Here is a 19,968-nt window from a genome sequence, read left to right on the forward strand (position 1 = left end):
AGGGCCTCATTTATGAGGCTGTGTGTCACTTTTACGCCGCCGGTGCATCACTTTTTGTGACGCAACAGTGGCGTAAAATATGCGCCTTGTTGCGCCATATTTAAAAGGTGATGCATCTAGGAAGATGCGTCACGTTGTAAACCCCTGGCCCACATTATACCTGCGCCAGGTATAATGTATGCAAGGGGGTGTTTTGACGCAAGAAAGTGTCATGGAAGTGACGCAGTGAAATCTATAAGATTTCACGGCGCCATTTCTTGTCCGCTAATGCGTCAAAATCTTATGCCTGCATCCTGGCGGGCATAAGACTGATGCAGGCACTAACAACATGGGACTTGCCCATATGAAAGTACACTTTGCTGGAGTTGCATCACTTTTGTAAAACACTCCAGCAATGCGTCACTTTTGCGCCTACAGATACGTCAGAAATACTGACGTATCTGTAACTCCTTGCGACATGATGCATCATATGATAAATATGACGCATCAATCATGAAGCAAGGAGTGCGCACTTAGAAGTGACGCATCGCTGCTTTCACACAGCGATGACTCATTTCTCATAAATGAGGCCCAAAATGTGCTCTTGCGATATGGTTTCTTCCCCCAAATTGCGCAAGTAGGAGTAATTGCGTAATTATCAGTAATTCCACATCAAAGAGTAATGCAGAAGAATTACCGAAATCACTTCTATTCCAATGGTGTAATTGAAAATCCGCAGATGCATGATTCAGACCTAAAATATTGTGGATACCAAAGGATGTATTATCTGCTGAAAACAAATCTTTGACAAAAAACTCCTAAATAATTGTATAAAATACCATTGTTTTTACAGTTAGTTGAAATAAACTGGGTGTGTAGTTCCCATTATCCATATTATTTTTTAATTTATATATTTTCATTCACTTCTGTCTATCCTTTAACTTTCTTTTATTTACCCTCTCTGTGCTTCTTTTAGTCTGGAAGGGCGGGAAGGGAACAACAGGATCACACAGCTCTCAGCATCCAAGGACTTTGAAAACAAATTACCCCTCAGGTTAACAAATCAGTGAGACTCGGACAGGTTTAGATAGCAGACAAATTGCTTATGATTCATCAGCCTTATAAACTCAAACCGCAGACAGCAGTAGTGATAATAATGTTACTTGGGGCTGCCATTACAGGTCATGAAATGGCTCCACGTAATTTACAAACAACCACAACAACAACTGCCATTTGGCATGTGTCTCCAGCTTGTCATTTTGTGAAAAAGAACTCATTTTGCTGTCGAATGATAGTTTTTCATTATTTGCTCAATAAAATAATTCTTCTCAAGCATGCTTCTATTAATTATTAATGTTAAAGCGGAAATTTAGCCTAAAGTGAACTTGGAGCGCTGAGCACACCAACATGAATTCATGCGGGAGAGGTGATTTATAAAAACGTTATCAAGGAAAAATGTTAGTACATGGGTGAGAGAGGATGCCAAAGAGGTCTTAACATCCTCCCAACAGTACTGTAAACAAAAGGATGCCTTAGGTGCAAAACAATGGTTTCCAGGACCAGCTTTAGCGCTGGTGGTGCGCAATGCGACAATTTTTGGGCTCCCCTCCAATGTCATCCTTCTCCATGGATTCCATACACTACCACCCCCACCAGCCCCCCTCATCTCTCTATAGCCTCACTCTCACATACGTTTCATTTTTAAAGTGCTGGTTGGGGATGGCTTTACAAATAAAAATATTTTTATTCAAACAAAACTTTTTTAGCAACATTAGGAATAGATTATAAAAGACTCTGGAAAAACCTAATGCCCTAACCTATACTATGTAGTTTGCACGCAGCTCCTTATTGACAGTTCATAAGACTGTATAAAGAGTGTAACTTTTGAACTGCAAGCAACAGAAGGATCTCTATGATAAAAACAGTAACCCACTGAGCTATCCACATATAATTAAGGTCTGTGATCTGCACAGTACATTCTTCCTCCACTACTTTAGGAGAAGTCAAATTGCCACTAGACAAAACTCATCTCTCTTCTTCAGGACCATTAATCATCAGCATATATTTTTATTGTTGCCTGAAATCTTCTTGAAAAAAGCAAAAGGAACACACTATGGACGAAATGATGAACAATGCAACCAGTCACACTTATCTGGGCTTAATCCATTGTTCTTTTGCTTACTTCCCCACCCTACTTTGGACACAGCATATGCAAATCAGTCTTGACCCTGCTCCTCATCGAAACAGTCCCGCCCAAACTACCAAGCCAGGTCCTGTCTGGACCAGAAACAAGCATCCTGGGACCGGTTTCAGAGCTTTTGTGTGCAATTTTAAGCAGCCCTTTTGGCATAGTGGAATACTCAAACTTTCCTTTTTAGTACATGTAAGTCACTTCCAGGGTAGGCCCTTGACAAACCGGAGGACAAAGTGCAATGTATTTAAAAACACTGAACATATACTTTAAAGTTTTGCATGCCCTGGCAGTGAAAAACTCTTAGTTTCATTTTTCACTTCTTCAAGGTCTATTTCGTCCATACGATAACATTGGAGATGCCTTATTACATTTTATAAGTGTCATTTCTAAGTAGGAAGATAGGATCCATTCATCTTTGGTGTTCCTGGAACCAGAATTTTAAATCCAAACTAATGGTGAAGTTAGAAAGTTGGCATTTTTCTGCTGTATCCATTTAGTAGCCTGTCTCTAGTCAAATGACTGGGTGTAGCTGACAGTTGGGCTTTGTGTATTCCTCAGAGACAGTCACAAACAATAGGGAGCTTAGGTGTGCCTGGGTGGCTCTCACTGACAGGATGGGAGGGAGGAGCTGGGTACCACCCCACTTACACCTGAATAGGATGTGTTCTGCCTCCACACCAAGGGCTTTATACCCCCGTCATTAATCAAGAGCAGAGACAGGGAGAGCAGATTGCCTGGGGACTTCAAAGGGAAATCGCTAGAAGTTTTGTCACTACTTCAGAGGCACATTTGAGCATAAATACTCAACTTTAGACACCACCACCTCAGTACACTTTTGGACCTGTGCATACCCTGCCAGGAAGAAGGGCTGCTCTGCTGCTGAAGGACTGTCACTCTGCTGGACTGCACTCTGCTGGTCTCCTGGTTTGCTGTGCTGACCTGCTGGCTACTGCCCACTTTCCTCAGTGGGAAGGACTGGAACTGCATCTCTTGAACCCAAAACCCAGAGTGAATTCAAGAACTAGTTGGCTGGCCTCCTGATCTGAAGCCTCAGGGACATAACAGGATTTCAACAACCTCGCATCTGCACTTGGACCATGCCATCTGTGAATCTACCCTGCCAAGTGGTGCCACTTCAATTCTGGATCTTTTGGAAGTAGGCTTAAGGTGCTTTGCCAGCCTCGATCCAGCAAAAACTATAAATCCCATTGGCTGCACCAGCCCAAGCAGAACTGGCGCATTTCTGCTGCTGCATGGATTGGATCGGTTGAGACACTCGTATCGCTGCCACAATGCACATCATCTTTTAAACCACAACTGTACGACGCATCCTCAGCACAGGCCCTAAAATCTCTTGTTCACAACAGCCTCATTGACAACACACTCTCCATTCATAGCCTCGCAGCTTCTAAGAACTGGCACCTCGCCCCAACTGCACAATGCATTCCCAACTCAGGACTTTGCATTGCACACCCCCATCAACGGGATCATCGGAGTCTATTCAACAGGGCATCGTATCGTAGCCTCACCGCATCTCGGTACTGATGCATCAATTTGGCTTCATGACACATCTTTAAGGTGGACCTTCACAACCCTGCGCAAACCAGGATTTAAGATACTTTGTTCAGCAGGCCTAATTGATTCCACGAAGCCAGCCCATGCTCCATCACAGTCTGCTTGAATTTGTGACTTTGTCCCAGTCCAGCACGACCAGATATCCACAGTTGGTGCTTTACGCCTTTTGGCGATATTTTCTCTAAAAATATTACAGTTCAATATATCCAGTTCTACTAATCGGATTCTTGCTGTTCTGGTCTTGTTTTATTTATCAAAAACAACTCTATGGTTCTAACTGTGTTTATGGGCTCCTTTAGTGGTGGATATTCACTGTGTTACTGTTTCAAGTGCTGCATAAAACACTTTACACATTGCCTTCAAATTAAGCCTGACTGCTTTGTGCCAAGCTACCAGGGTGTTGAGCACAGGTTAAATGAAGTTTGTTTCTGCCTAACCCTGAAAAGGATTGTGGTTGCAGCTTGACCAGGGCTCACACCCCAGTAGATAAGGAACCCAATTTCTTACATATGCGATATAATCCAATTGAAGGTACTCAGTGATCAAGAGGATGTTTAAGCGAAGCATTTTCTGAAAGGGGGCATTTTCGAAAATTATATTTTTTAACCATATACTAGCTTTTAACTTTGTACATTCTTATTTGGCAGTCTTCTAAACTAGGTTATTGGGTGGATGGGAGATGGATAATGAATGTAGAAAAAAACAGTACAAAAATAATATTCATTAGAAAATTTACATATTTGCAGTGTCTGGTGTACTATCAATGATTAGGTGACAATTGTTAACATGAAGTGATCTTTGAGATCAATCTTGAAGGAAGTTAAAGAAGTTGAAAGAGGGTTCCAGTGCAGGTGTCCCAGTTGATTGAAGGATCTGAATGGTGAAGCTGTACATGAGGTTTGGGGGTGAGCAGGCGATTAGCTGGACTTGCTATCCTACTCTTGTCTCGAGTGAACAGCTAAGCCTGCTATTATCTGATTTGCTCTTGTCCTGTTCGATTGTGATATTTACTATGGCTTCCTTCTTAAGAAAGTCAAAGGGGTTTGTCTTGAAGAAATTTCTGGCTACGCCATCAGTCTTACCCTGTAATTTGCTTTCTTACTCTTGCCTTTATTGCAATGTTTGACTGTTATGACCGATGTTATCCTTTGCTGGTAAGGTCTGTGCTACTATTCTTATTTCTTGTACCCTCGTAACTACCCATCTGTAAAGCGCTCTGATACCCCCTGTGGTCTTGTTTGCGCTATATAAAACTCTTTAAATAAAATAAAATAAAAAATAAATAACTGTACATGAGCAAAAGATGCAAGTGTGGAGCTAGCTGCACAGAAAAGAGCAGAAGTAGTCTAGGGAGGAGTCATTCATGGCCTTGAGGATCAGGATCGGTAGTTTATACAGAGACCTGTTTTGGGCAGACAGGCAGCCTACTTCGTGCAGGTAAATGGACTTATCATCTGTGAACACGTACAGATGTTACACTTTCCCTTCCCACTGATACCTTTCATAGTCTAAGGATCCCTGCTGCTATAATTCACTGATGTCCACCCGATTCTGAGAGGTGGCTTGAGACGCTGATGCCCGGAGTTGATTCTAGATGTCAAAGACGCCTACAAGATTATCAGAAAGCCTCCATGTGACGGGGTGTTGTAGCAAATTCGCAATTTCATCATGACCTCCACAGATTCTTAACCTTTCTCTGGACCCTATTTTTGTCAGATTTAGGACTGTAAAAGAAAAAGCCAACACTCAGGATTGCCTTTAGTCTACTGTATTTAATGCAAAATAGCGAGTAAACAAGCAGAAATATTGCAAGACAATTGCCACTTCAGCAGCTCTGAGCGTTCACACTTAATCAGATGGAGTATATAATGCTAAAATGCATACCTTTGTCTGCTTTATTTACACATTTATTTTCAATGCAAGAATGGCAGATTAGAAACACATGAAAGAGAATTAAACTAATTGATAGCTACTAATGAGAAGGCACCAGGATCTTCTTGTGGGAAGAAATGTGAGAAGACCTTGAGCACCTGATACAAGAAGCGCTAACAGGAGATGACACCACTATTTTCTAAAGTCCGGGCATGTTTGTGCCAAACTCAAAACGAGGCTACAGTTTACTACACAGTACAATTAATGTGCAATTATATGCAACTAAATTGTACAGCTGCAGTACTTTTAAAGTGTGTGTAATTGTGCATGAATACTAAGTGGTCTTTCAGCTAGTGTAAAAATATGATAGTACGCATTAAGGCATGATCATGATCATGAGCGTTGGAATTTTTATAACACAGAGATATTATTAAGGCACACACATGGACTCTGTGCACAGTAGGTTTGCTTTGGCCCTAAAACGGCATTGGTTAAATTTGGTTTCACCCAAAAAGTCTGTTTAATTTTCCAGTACCACCTCAATAGGTGGGGCAGAAAATGCACCTATGGATTGGAAAATAAATCGCATATGTGAGCCGCAGTGTTTATTTGCATCAACCACATCCATAACAAACACGTCTGCCATGAACACCATTGTGCTCTGGCTGACTGCAGTTTAAAGGCGCCTGGGTTACACATGGCAAAGAAAAGTGCATTTGCCACATATGAAAGCCTAGTTTTATGTGTTCATAAGTCAGACCTAAAGTGTGCTTTGTAAGCCCATGAGGCTGTGTGCGTAGTAAAACAAAACAAAGGTGGCACACTATACATTATAAAGCGTTGCCTCATAGTGGTAGAAGGTCAGAAGCTATTACTCTCTGTAGGTCTAGCTACCTGTCTCATAGGACATGCAAAGTTGTGATTAAAACATTTAGGGCCAGATGTACTACGGCCAAAATAGCACCTCGCAAATTGCGAGTCTGTTGCGACTCGCATTTTGCGAGGCGCTATTTAGGACGAGCAACAGTGTGTAACACACTGTTAGCGATTTCCAATGGGGTCGCAAATAGAAAGGCTCATGAATTTTAAAGAGCCTCTCGCAATTTGCGACCCCATTGGGAATGGCAAGACCTCCCCGGTATGGTGGCCTGATGGGCTCATCAGACCACCATGTCTGGGACTGCTTTCTAATAAAGCAGGTATTTTTTTCAAATGCAGCATTTAAAAAAAAAAAAACTTTTTTTTTCATTTTTTAAGGGTAGGTAGTGGTCCCTGGGGCAACTGCCTGCCCTTAAAAAATATCTTCCCCCTCTTGAAGAGGGTGGTCTGCACCCGCAATTGCGGACACAAAACATCTGTACATAGGGTTGCGCACAATATTAGGAAGGGAACGCCCCTTCCTAATAGCGAGTAGCAAAACCCTATTTTGGGAATTGCAAAGAATTGCGACTCGCAAAATAGGGTTTGTACATACCCCAGGCTGTTTTTGCATTCGCAATCGGGTTTGTAAACCTGTTTGCGCATGCAAAAACTGTTGTACATCTGGCACTTAATGCTATAAATTCCCTTAGGAAAATGGTAGCAAAGTCCATTTGAATTGTACAGACCTGATTTAATGTTAAAATCTGATTTTTTATAACTTGATGGTCAAGGTAATTTTCTTTTTTTTTACTTTAGACTGCCTGAGCAAAAAACTGTTTTAAAACTAGGCCATGGCAAGATTTTTATTACACTGGTGTAATCTCACATAAATTCATTAGTTATGTGTTGTGCTTGTTACTGGAATTTCCCACAATTAGGCCACATCGCTTAGTTATGCACCGTTTGTAACACAAGTTTAGCGTGAGCAAACAGGAACAACACCAACAACCAGAACATGAATGGCTGCCATTTGCAGCCTTTGTTGTTTTTTTTTTTTTGCTTTTGTTGCGCAAAATGTGTCCTCGTGCAACTCAATTTGCACCAACATATAGCACCAATTGCATATTTGCTTGTCCTATAATTATGTAGAGCAGAATTCGCACACCCAGACTTAAAGCCAATCATGCAACCCACTATACCTCTAGAGCTTAAATACATATCATTATATGACAGAGTTAATGGTCTGGCTCAGGAAACAATTACCGGCCAGGGTGGTTTTAACTGCTGGCTACTTAGAAGGAATTAGCTATTAGCTATATACGAGTGGGCAGGAGCAGTTAGTAGAATAAATGATAGCATTAGCACTACCTCTCTGGACTTGGAGATGCCAAGGAGAGATTCTCCTATTCATTCGCGGAACCTTCCTTAACAGCCAAACTCCAGTTACAGTGGGGCAGAGCACCAGTTTGGACCCTATCAGATGGGTGCAGAGAGCATCTAAATTGTAGAGTGGCCAAGGAACACAGCTGAAAACACGCTTTCCTGGTGGCATTGTGAAACTGGGTCTCCTGGGTAATTTTACAGTAAGGCAAAGAGGTAGTGTTGAAAAAGAAGAGGGAAACTCTCAAGAAAATAGTTAGGATTGGGTGGCAAATAAATCTCCAAATACTGGGTAGTGTCCAGGAAAAACGTGGTACCTTAACCACCTCCTCCAGAGAAAATTCTTGGACCTGGGAAGACTCAACATGAATAAGACCATCTTTAAAGAAGATTCCTGACTACTACTTGTAGAAGAGAGCTCACACTTGGACTGACATATTTCCGCAAGCTCCCAGGGACTGGAACTGTTCTCCAAGGGACAAATGGTTGGCCACCTGTTTGCCTGCTTCAAGTATAGAAAAAAGCTAAAGGACTTCTCACTGCAAGAGAGTACTGTTGAACATAGAGGATTGATTCCTATGGTAGGCCTGGCTTGAGAGAGACCTGATGGTTAGAACCCCGCCCTGGGACCTCTATACCAACCAGAAAGAACTTTAAACACACTGCAGAGTAATGGGGATTAGTCAGTTTCCCCACCTCTGGGGGACCTGGACAAGGTGCTGAGGCTTGTCTAGGCAAGCATGAAAACCAAATATTTTGAGGTGCTATTTGCCTTAAAAATATAAAACCTCATGCTTCCATTGTTCCTTCTATTTAAATGATCTTGATGTCTCGTGTGATCATTATTTGTTGTAATTTTTTCTAAATTGGTTTTAGAAATGTATTGTGTTGTTTCTTTACTTGAAAGTTGTCAACACTGCTTGAACCTAACACACACTTCTCTGGGAACTGCCTACTGCTTATCTCACTGCTGCCAGGAGTCGTGCATAGATTTTCTGTGAATTTTGTTTTGACCTAACTCAATTGTTTGTTTTGAGTATGTTTGTAGGGGTCACTTCCTCACAAATCAGTTACCTAATTTCTGATAGGTGGAACCAAAATCATGAATGTCCACCCAATGCCTTGAAAGTCAGCCAAATATCAGTGGTGGCCAACAAATGGCAGCATTAACAGGGGTGGCCAGTACATGTCAGAGTTGCCCACAAGTCTCTAGATATGTTCACCATATGCCAAATGTGGCCACCAGAAATAAGGAATATGGGCCTTATACAAGTGTTTCCCACCTTATATCAAGGATGACCCCAAGTATAAGAGATAACCAGCAGATGCTAAGAGTGACTAACAGATGGCAGGGGTTTCTTATATATAGCACCTACAGAAAACTGATGTTGTGGAGGCAGCAAGTGCTAGAGATCCCGTCAGAGGGCATATGACAGTGTCAGTCAGTCAAACCACTTTTATTTGATTATTTAAAATCCCAAAAAGTACAATGCACATTTAAAAATTAGGACAATCATGTCAAATATATAAAACATAATGGGCGTAAATAAAGATTTCATTCAAGGTAAAAACAGTCAAACACCTATCAAATACAGTCTATGGAAAAATCTATAATTTCAAACAGGATTTATCAGACAGTGGAGACCAGCCTGGATACTAGTTACTAAAATGAAGGAAGTGGTGGCTTCTCTCGATTCAGAGATTTTCAATTATAGTATCGGAACGTAAAGTTGGTGCCATACATCAGAGTCATCAGGAGCTGCACAATTGTGTGAGGAACACAAACGTGGGCTAATTCACAGTGACACTAGTTGCCCAGCTCACTGCGATGACTGAGACAGTTTTTCAAGAACAAACTGCTTTTGTGATTGTGGGAAAGCGAAAAAACAGCTTGCTTCCAGAGTGAAAAAGAATTGGTAAAACAGAGGTCCAGCGATAGCACAGTTGTATGCCTACCTGTTGAAAATCTGGAAGAGATAAAATGTTTAAAAAATTCAACGTGTTACTGGTGTAGTGTGAGTTATGCCATAAACGAGGTTTCTCATAGAATAGTTCCTTAACTCTACTTCTCATGTCTCTGGCGTGTGTAGGATCACCCCCGACAACTGCATTTTATTTAAGCATGATAGTAACTATGTACAAGGCATTAAACTACAACTGATTCATATTTTTTTAAAGTTGTTCTTTATTTATTGGTTTCCCGGACTGGATATTGCTGTATATGTTAGGAAATAGTTAAATATGCCGCTTCTCGCCACTGAATTCAAATTATTCCAATAATAATTAGCATCAAGAATGAAATTAATGAATCTTGGCGTGCCTGGTAAATTTTATCTGTTTTACAAGAAATCAAATACATCATTGTGTTCTTTTATTTCAGATATGGAGACGCATTCATCAAATCTAATCCCACTCTGCAAAGTGCCTTCAGGAAAATGTGACACCGTGTGCATTTTCGGAACGGGGGATTTTGGGAGATCTCTGGCATTTAAAATGCTGCAGTGTGGCTATGCTGTTGTGTTTGGGAGTCGAGCCCCCCAGGCATCCGGCCTGCTTCCCAAAGGAGCCGAGGTGCTGACCCACAGAGAAGCGGCGAAAAGGTCACCCATTGTCTTCCTCGCTGTTCATAGAGAACATTATTCATTTCTAAATGATTTAACAGACGTCCTGGAAGAAAAGGTTCTGGTAGATGTGAGCAACAACCTCAAATTGAACCAGTACCCAGAAACCAATGCGGAATACCTTGCTCAATTGGTGCCAGGTGCAAAGGTTATAAAAGCATTTAATACAGTGTCAGCATGGGCTTTGCAATCAGGCACCTTGGATGCAAGTAAGCAGGTAATGCAGTTCTTACTGCTTATACTAGTAAAATATTGGTCTAACTCTAACCTACATTTAAAATGTTTGAAACAGTGAGGGTTACTTCCTGAACTCAGAATCATTATAAATAGATTGTAGCCCTAATTTGTGTTCAGCCAGTGTTCCTGTTTAGATATCGTGTCAATGCTCTGTAATGTACTTTTTGTTGACATTTGTGTTCTTGACATTACATTTGTGCACTTTTTTTTATTCTGGGAGGAGAAATCCCAGCAATCCGCAAGTAATGCAAACAGGGTTTACTTTTGTAAATATTTGTTTTGGTTTAATACAAATAATGGTAATTAATTACATTCCAAACCAATTACTTCTATACAAAAGCTGATATACATTAGACCCACTCACTTTTAAAGAACTGTTGTCCAAAAATGTTATCCTCCAGAAGTTTTAACATCTGTTCACACTACAATATATCATTTTTAAAGATGTTCTTCTTGCATCCTTGGATTGACACAGTGGAAACTCTTAAATCTAACAGTCTCTGCGAAGATTGCAGCATCAGCTTTAGTTCAATATAATTGGAAATAGCACCTTTATATGTGGGTAGTTTTAAAGCTCAAACTAACTGGAGAGCGAGGCACCACTGAACTTGAAGTCAGTCTTGAATTACGATTCAGACTCGACCCACAAGGAGTCCTGATCCCCAAGAGGTGCCCCCAAGGTCCTGGACCCCTGGCAAGCGTTAATGAGATCTCCTCCTGAAAGAAAATATGAAGATCCTGAAGTTTGCGCTCTATATGAACAGGAACAGGACTGTTACTGTCAAAATCTTCTGCCAGTGACGACTGCCGATGCGAAGCTCTAGTGCGACCACTCTTCAGGCTGATAGCAACCATCCTCGATGACCAGCAAGGCAAGTCCTGCACTTCAGGCTACAGAAAAGACCGCCCGTGACCACTGCCGATGTGAAACTCCAGTGACAATAGAATCAGTGACAATTGACCTGCCTCCTCCTAGCGGTATCCTCCAATGCATACTCTTAGTGTCGGTCTTGAGAAGTTAACTCTTCAGCTGGACTAACTTGTCCTTTCTCCGACCCGTACTCCCTCACAGTCAGCCTGAATGTGTGACTTCCCATGGTCTAGCACGACCAAATATCCACAAGGGGCATGTTCTGCTTCTTGGCACCATTTTCACAACAAACTTTTACCTTCCATATCTTAAGTTCAACCGATAATTTTTTTGTCATTCTGGTATCATTTTCTTCATTAAAATGTACTCTACTTTTCTAAATTGGTTTGAGACTTGAGAATGCAATTCCTTAGCTGGACTAATCTGGTCCCTTAGCGCAGACTGCTCTCCATCATAGTCAGACGGAACGTGTGACTTTTCCCTGGTCTCATGTGAACATATTACAATTTTTCTAAACTGGTTTGGAATTTCTCTTGTGTTGTGTTTTCACTTTATTACAGTGTGTGTGCTGCATAAATACTTTATACACTGCTTCTATGTTACGTGTAACTAGTTTTGTGCCAAGCTATCAAAGGGTTAAGAACAGGTTAATGTAGTGACCGTTGTGGTACATCCTGACAAGGATTGTGGTTGTTGCCTCAGCGGGGCTTACGTCTCCCCCTCAACCAATAACCCAATTTCCTACAGTGAGTCTTTAGAACACAGGTGCTTCATTGATTTTTGCAATGAAAGGTTTTGGCTTCTGGTTGGCCATTGGATAGGGATGAGTCAGTGAGCAACTTTTGATTTGAAAACAGACAGTGTAGGCTTCAGATAGGAAACATATGTTGGAAAGCAAAATGAGACAGGAAGGACCTCTAGAAGATTTGGACAGTAGTTTGACAACATGGAGGTAAAAGTAGTGAAAGGGGTACATTTGGTTTGGAGAGTGAAGAATAGAAATTGACATTGTGAAGTCAGAGTAGAGGGCCTGGCACTGCTTTTAGTAGGGAAGACCTGATGTGTGAGGTGGGAGATGTAGCCCTGAATAGGGCATTGATGTGAATCACAAATAAAGTTGAAGTATAATCTGCAGCAACTCTGTGAGATCAAAATGCCATGCACACCTTAACAGAGCAGTTGCAAGATAAACAAGTCACAAACTCATGGTGACATTTACAGGATTCGATTACAAATTCAAGGTTCATTAAGAAGAAAGATTTAGCTAAGGTTACTACAGACATCGAATGCAAATTGAACAGTATACCTTGGATGCTAAAATCATAAGTTAAGTAATAGGCTTTGAGGTTGGACATGGGTAGTGGAGGTGCAGAAAGGATTCTTTGGATTTTACTCTTGAGAGAGAAAAAATTCAGGGGTGCAAATTGAGGACCACAGTTAAGAATGGCATTGAGAACATCAATGAAATAATCTATGGCGATGGATCAGTAATAAATGAACACACTCTGGGGCCTAAAATGGCCAGTAATGGTGATACCAGTGTGTTCCATAGATAATAGCCAAGTTTCTGACCAGGAATTGTGCTGAAGGAGAGATATGTATTCAAGAGGATTCACACACATTTTCCATGGGTAATGTTCTAGGGTAGTATGTATTAAAGTGGTATCTTGTGTCTGGAGTGGCGTCATTGCCACAATGTCATGTTTGTCAATGAAAGTTTTGGAGATGGATAAAAAGTGGAGGATGATTTCAAGGTGTCAATTGTATTATTAGCTTTATGCATATGACTGAGTTTTCCCTAAGCAAGACTAAGGTGGTGATGGGACTGGCATTCATTTTATAAAATCTTTGCGGCATGGTCAGTGGGGATTGTCGTGAAATTGCACAGGGATGGCTTTCTCACACATTTAGACATTAAGATGTCAGGGTGTGTAAAGTGGACATCGTGAATGTTAATGGTAGTCTGTTGGTGCATAAGAGAGCGAGAGTGATCATGAAAACTAGAGGCTTAGGATATTGATAAGTAAAGGTGAAGGAGGAGAGTTAGGATTTAGCATGATGCTGTACAGGGAGCTGTGCAGAGGACAGTGGCTATATTAACTAGAGTGCAGGGGGTGCTGCTAAAGCAAGCAAAGATGTATGTCTGCTAGTTTCAGAGGGTTATAGAATCAAAGTTATGAGGGGAAGATAGAAAACACAATACAATGAGAATAGGGGTAATCAGTCCTTCGATGGAGGTACACAGGGACTGCTGAAGGTAGGGTGTGGGGTGGACTATTGATACAATAGAAGAACACAATGACATACAATACATATGTAACAGTGCCATCTTTTTCTTGTCACATTTAAGTGCCAGCAGGTATAAATATGAGTTGCCAGCTCATGACATTCAGACCCTTTTCCATTTTAGCCATTGGTGCTGTGAGGGGAAAACAGGAGAAGGATTTTCCCTTCCAGTCACCTGAAGCTAAATCAACCTGTACTCTTTGATTCAAACAACAACCTATATCTGAAATCTTTGCCTATTGTTTTTTAACACAAAGAACGTTATTTTCTCTCCTAAATTATCAATGCAAATATATTGCAGTGCTATAAATTAAGAATCATGTATCAAATCCTTAAGTGGGTGTGGATAATTCAACTATTGTTTAAACATTTAAGCAGACAAACCTGTTTTGATCTACTTGGTTTAGCTTATTTTCCGTCCTTAAAAAAAGTTAAGTTCACCCTCTGTCTAATCATGGTGTAGGATGCATTTTAAATGATTCTCTGAGAGCTCATGAAAACAAATCTGTATGGGTTCTTTGAAAGTTTAAATCATCCATATTGAAATTAAACATCACTTGTATTCCACTGTTAATGCCCTACCATGTACTATCAAATGTATATCACTTTTTCACTGTGAGAATTAAATAATCCTTGTATTATAATTTCTTCCCATCTAACTTCAGTGAATACTCCTCAGGCTCTTCCTGAACATTTATGTGGACAATCCAAACTGCCTCTGTTAAACCTGTCAGCCTTAGGTAGTCTTTACCCAAACATTTTGTCTGTGCACCTCTTCTTCTTGCTGAATCTTTTTGTTGGCCTTAGGACTCTGAGCACTTTACTACTGCTTACCAGTGCAAAGTGCATGTGCTTCTCCCCTCAACATGGTTACACTTGGTATATTCACAATTGGGATATTTAATTTATCTGTAAGTCCCTAGTAGAGTGCACTACCTGTGTCCAGGGACTGTAAATTAAATGCTACTCGTGGGCCTGCAGCACTGATTGTGCCATGCATACAAGTAACCCTTTAAACATGTCTCAGGCCTGCCCCTGCAAAGCCTGTGTGTGCAGTTCTACTGCCATTTCAACTTGGCAGTTAACACCCTTTGCCAAGCCTTAAAATCCCCTTTTATTACACATTAGTCACCCCTAAGCTATGCCACAGGCAGCCCATAGGGCAGGGTGCTGTGCAAGTAAAAGGTAGGACATGTACCTTTAAGTTTTGCCTGGCCTGGTAGTTAAAAACACCTACACTCATTTTTAACTACTGTGAAAGCTACTCCTCTCTTACGTTAATGTTGGGAGTTCCTTATTACACTTTCAAGCTATAATTCCTGATTCGAAAGGAGTTACTGTCATGTTTTATACCTTTGGAATAGTAAGGACAAAATATCGTTACTGATAAAGTTGGATTTGACATTACTATTTTAGAAATGTTGCTTTTAGTAAGTGGGCATTTCTTTGGTCTTAAAGCACCGTGTGCCAGTAGCCCCTCTCCAAAACTCATCCGGGGTGGATGACAGCTTGGCTTTCTGGGTTCCCTCTAGACAGCCACACACAAAGAAAGGTTAGGTGGGTCTGAGTGCCCATTTGCATCTTTATGATGCATCTTGGGCAGGATGGGAGGGAGGCGCTGACACTTCTGAATAGGCTGTGCACTGTCCCCACACAAATGGTTGATTACCCCCCCGTGTAGGGGGTCTGGAGCCAGGGTTGGAAAGGAAAGACCACTGTGTATTTCAAAGACCCATCTTTAAATCATCCCAAATTCAAAGTCTTTTATTTGTATTTATTCAAATTCCAAGTCACAACTGTGTGTAAGTACTGGGTGCCTGAACCTCACCAAATCAGATACTTTGGACCTTCAAAGAAACTATGTCAGATGGACTACTGTGCTGCTACAAGGACTGTCACTCAACAAGACTGCTACTCTGGAAGAACTGTTTTTCTGCTGTATTGCCCTGCTGCCTCCATCCTTCGGACCCTGCTGGGGAAGAGCTGGACTCTGACTTGAACGCAGAGTGATGTCCAAGGGCTTGTTGACTTGCCTCCTGTTGCTTGAGACTCAGAGATCTCAAAGTCTCATCACTTGCTTTGATGTGTGGTCCGTTGAAAGTGGATCCAGGTGCTTGCTCCAGTGAAATTGACATATCTCCAGTCTGTGTGTAGCATAACTGGTGCATCAGCCTTGTGGCAAGATCAGAATGGGCGCAATGCAGTTGGTACCAGCTCCTCGTCTTAAAGAACCGAGGCATCGGAACCAATGCATTGCCATCACTGCAGTGTGGGAAGATTGGCTCATCCCCTCGACTGAGTAGATACTACCAGCACATCATTTACCAAACTAACGCCTCTCAGCCTGGCGCATCATCTTCATAACCAATGCATCCCCTCCACTGCGTGTACAAAATCGATGCATCACCTTAACTGTGGGATCAACACAGATGCATCACTTGGCTGCGCCCTGCATCTTACTGTTGCAACCCGGATCAAGGTACTGTGTTCCCCAGGCCTGCATGGCGCCTCTATCTGGCCCGCGCTCCATTGTGGTTGGCCTGAACTCTTGACTAAGCCCCCATAGGCGCTATGGCTTACATGCACTATTTTTACATTTAATTAAAAAAATAATATCGCAACATCTTCTTAATGGATTTTTGCCATACTGATCTTGTTTTATTTATAAAAATCATATCTATTTTTCTAACTTGGTGTGAAGTTTTTTGGCTGTGTTTTTATTGTGTTACTGTGTGTTATGTTGCACAAATACTTTACACATTGCCTGCAAAGTTAAACCAGCCTGCTCCGTTCTCAGCTACCATAGAATGAGCACAAGATAATGTATAATGTGTGACTGACCTACCCTGACTAGGATTGTAGTCCCAACTTGAACAGGGTGTATACCTCTGCCAAATAGTTGCCAAATTTCTAACAACCTCCCACACAAAATACTCAGCCTTCACTTTCTCTCGGCTCTACCTCATTGTCATCTGTCACAGTTAGAAATGGGATATAACTCCATTACTTCAATGCTGCAAAGTAATGAAATCCTCATGTTCGATCTAGTTATCTAAGGCCCACCTCTAAACCTGAAGAATTCACTGAAGAAGGGAGTGTTTTTGACTAAAATACAGTTCATTCTTTCAGGAGACTGGAACCTCTCCCAGGATAAGCTTTAGAGAGGCCCTAGGTAGAACTCTAAATGTAAGGTCTTACCAGGGGCTACCAGTACTCAGGCATCTTCAGGATACTTGGCATAAAGATTGCAGCATCTGGCTTCCATCCCTTATCTCCTCGACTCATACCTCAGACCCTCTCTCTCTTCAGTTGACTAACATTCTCATTCACCCAGGCATCATCTCCAACATACTGTATATCAAGCATGCAGGGAGTAACAGTTTTTTAGTACATGGGATGTCATGCTGAGGGCATGAAGAATTTGATAGGTCTTCAATGAAAAACAGAATAGAGGGTTCCAAAAAATAAGGTAAGAATGGGGATGATGAATACTTACTTCTGAGGTCCCAATGGAGGAGAACCAGGTAGGCATGCACACGCCATGCTTCCCAGAGGTTGCCTGGCCAACATAGAGTAGATTACAATGTGGGAAGTCTGTCACAAACTCAAAATGGATACTTCTGAAGAGAAGAGGGATCCGATGATCCCAATATCTAATGGCAACCTGTACAGGAAGGGTCAGTCTTATTAGATTTAATTGGTTTGGCAATACCTGCTACAAGTTTTAAATGGGTGGAGTGCTAGACTTTCTTCCCTTACAATAAATAGATAATATTTTTACTGATATAATAATTTACGGAAAATATGGCAAATAATGGCATACCTTCACATTATACTTATTGTTAAGGTGAGTAGATGTGAAGGTAAAAAAAGCAAATCTATTCTTACCTATGTATACTTACCCTGACTGTTCCATATTTTGACCTTGATACTCTTACAAAACATCATAATTACTAATGGCACAGGATAATTTATGCTTTTCACCCATCACTGTTTTTGCATTCTAACCACAAATTGATCCATGAGAGAAAAGTATTCCTGTAATAAAGTAAAATGTGTGCCAAATAGAATTAATGTTGTAAAGAAGGGCTAACTATTATTAGAAGTTACTGCTATGATTATGTCATCAATGATTTCAGTGCGTATCATCACTTTGCAGAAGCATGTTGCAGGAAATTTAATGTTAAGAGCAGCTTTGGCAAAACATTTCTTTAAAAAAAAAATGTATTGTCATCAAAAAGGGCAATAATATTCATCAAATTAAACTGGAAGTTTGAATTTATACATCAGGCAAAAACACAAGTACAAGAAACAGAAAAAGAAAACTAAGAGGAATCCCAAAATTAATTCATACAACACTATCAGTGATTACATTATCCCGTCCAAAGCCAATCGTCTCCATATTGCTTCTCACTTGATCAAAGAACGGACACCCCTTTCCTTAGCCAAGGCTGCCTCTAAACCATACGTCTCCCTAATAATAGTCCACCAATCCCCAACCAATGGCGGTGTCATAGAAACCCAAACCCGAGCGATGGCCAATCTAGCAGCAGCCATCAGAATTGAAAAAAGGAGGGCAAGTGCCGGTTTATCCCCCTGTAACCCAACATTATTTCAAGATCAGTGAATGAGGGGTCCAAACCCAATTTAAGCTGTACAATCTGACCAATCTTCTGCAAATAACCCCTCAATTCTGGACAATCAATAAACATATGTATCAGGTTAGCAGCGTATAATCCACATTTAGGACAGTTTATCTTATCTCCTGTCTTATTCCCTTGAGCCTATTTAGCTATTTTTGCCGGAGTATAGTGCAGCATACATGTTGTACGTAGTTGCTGGAGTTGCAAACTGACAGAGTAACCTAGTACAGCATGTTTGATCACTCTGGGTGTAACGTCTATACCCAAAGTTTGGTTCCAGCGCTGTGCTAATTTCTCGCTGCCATCTAATCTAAAGCTATGCAGTTGTTCATACATTTCCGCTTTCAAGGACTTTGTTTTCCCTCCATATAAACAGTCCCAGATGTTTGAATACGTTATCGCTTTTGGCGAAAATGTTCATAGACTGCTTAATGGCCTTGATTCAGCATCAGAACAAGGTGTGTGTCAGTTATTAGCAGGTGCCATATTTATTGCCACTCACCAACATGGATTAAACCAAAGCTTAAGTTATTTCCAAATAGTTCTATCCAGCCACTACATACAGAAAAAAATTAATTACTAAAGACCACCCTCACAATGAACTACCAAAAAGAGCGCCCCAACATAGAGATGAAGCTTGTCTGATTCTCAAATTGAACAAACTATATTAAAAACAGCACAATATTCACCCAGAAATACTAATGTTATTGTGATCTATTTCCAATCCTCATAACAGTATTAAATACCATTAACTTATTATATTTTATTATTAACACTTATCCGAAAGCTGCTTATTTGCCTGACATGACATCAGGGGAGCCCCACAGTAGTAAGGACTGGGTTGAGGGGAAAAGCACTTCAGTAGGCCTGAGAGGCATCACTTCAGGGTCAGGAATTTACTAAAGACGTACCCATAAGTTGTTGGAGAGTCTTTTATGTCTCCTAGGCCCAGATTAGGAGAGCAGCAGACTAGCCGTTGGAGTCACTCTGGGGTCCTCGATTCAAGAGGACCCCAGAGTGACTCTCTTCTTTCCCAGGAAAGAGGACAGCAGCTCAGCACAGCAGGGTGGCAGTTCCTTTAGAGCAGAGGTCCAGCAGAGTGGCAGACCTTGTAGCAGCACAGCAGTCCTTTTTCCTGACAAAGAATCCACAGGTCCAGAAGTGTACTGAAAAATTGAAGTCTGAGGTCCAGTATTTATACCCAGTTGCCCTTGTGTTAGAAGGTGGGACAAGCTTCTAGACAGTGAGTTTGAAATGCATGGAAGACAGTGCATTGTAATTAGGCCTTTTGTGTGAAGGCAGAGCACAATCTATTCAGGTGTCAATGGGGCTATGCACAGCTCTGCCCCCTACCCTGTCAGCAGATGGCCCACTCACTCACACCTAATCCCCCTATTGTGTGACTGTCTGGGAGGAATTCACCTAGTCATGTGACCCAGGCCATGCTAT

General features: G+C 41.3%; 1 protein-coding gene across 4 annotated transcripts in view; it reads left to right on the plus strand.

The window, feature by feature from the left end:
• LOC147688935 (metalloreductase STEAP4-like) overlaps nucleotides 1-19,968 on the plus strand; it is a 412,832-nt gene that overhangs the window by 167,784 nt on the left and 225,080 nt on the right. For all 4 annotated transcript variants that reach the window (XM_086941832.1, XM_086941829.1, XM_086941830.1 and 1 more), the window contains one exon: nucleotides 10,242-10,699. In XM_086941832.1, the coding sequence (XP_086797958.1) occupies nucleotides 10,244-10,699 (456 nt within the window). In that variant the 5' untranslated portion in view covers nucleotides 10,242-10,243. The remainder of the gene's footprint in view (nucleotides 1-10,241; nucleotides 10,700-19,968) is intronic.

This window comes from Lissotriton vulgaris, chromosome 10, assembly GCF_964263255.1.
Source record: "Lissotriton vulgaris chromosome 10, aLisVul1.2, whole genome shotgun sequence".
In the NCBI taxonomy this organism is placed as follows: Eukaryota; Metazoa; Chordata; class Amphibia; order Caudata; family Salamandridae; genus Lissotriton; species Lissotriton vulgaris.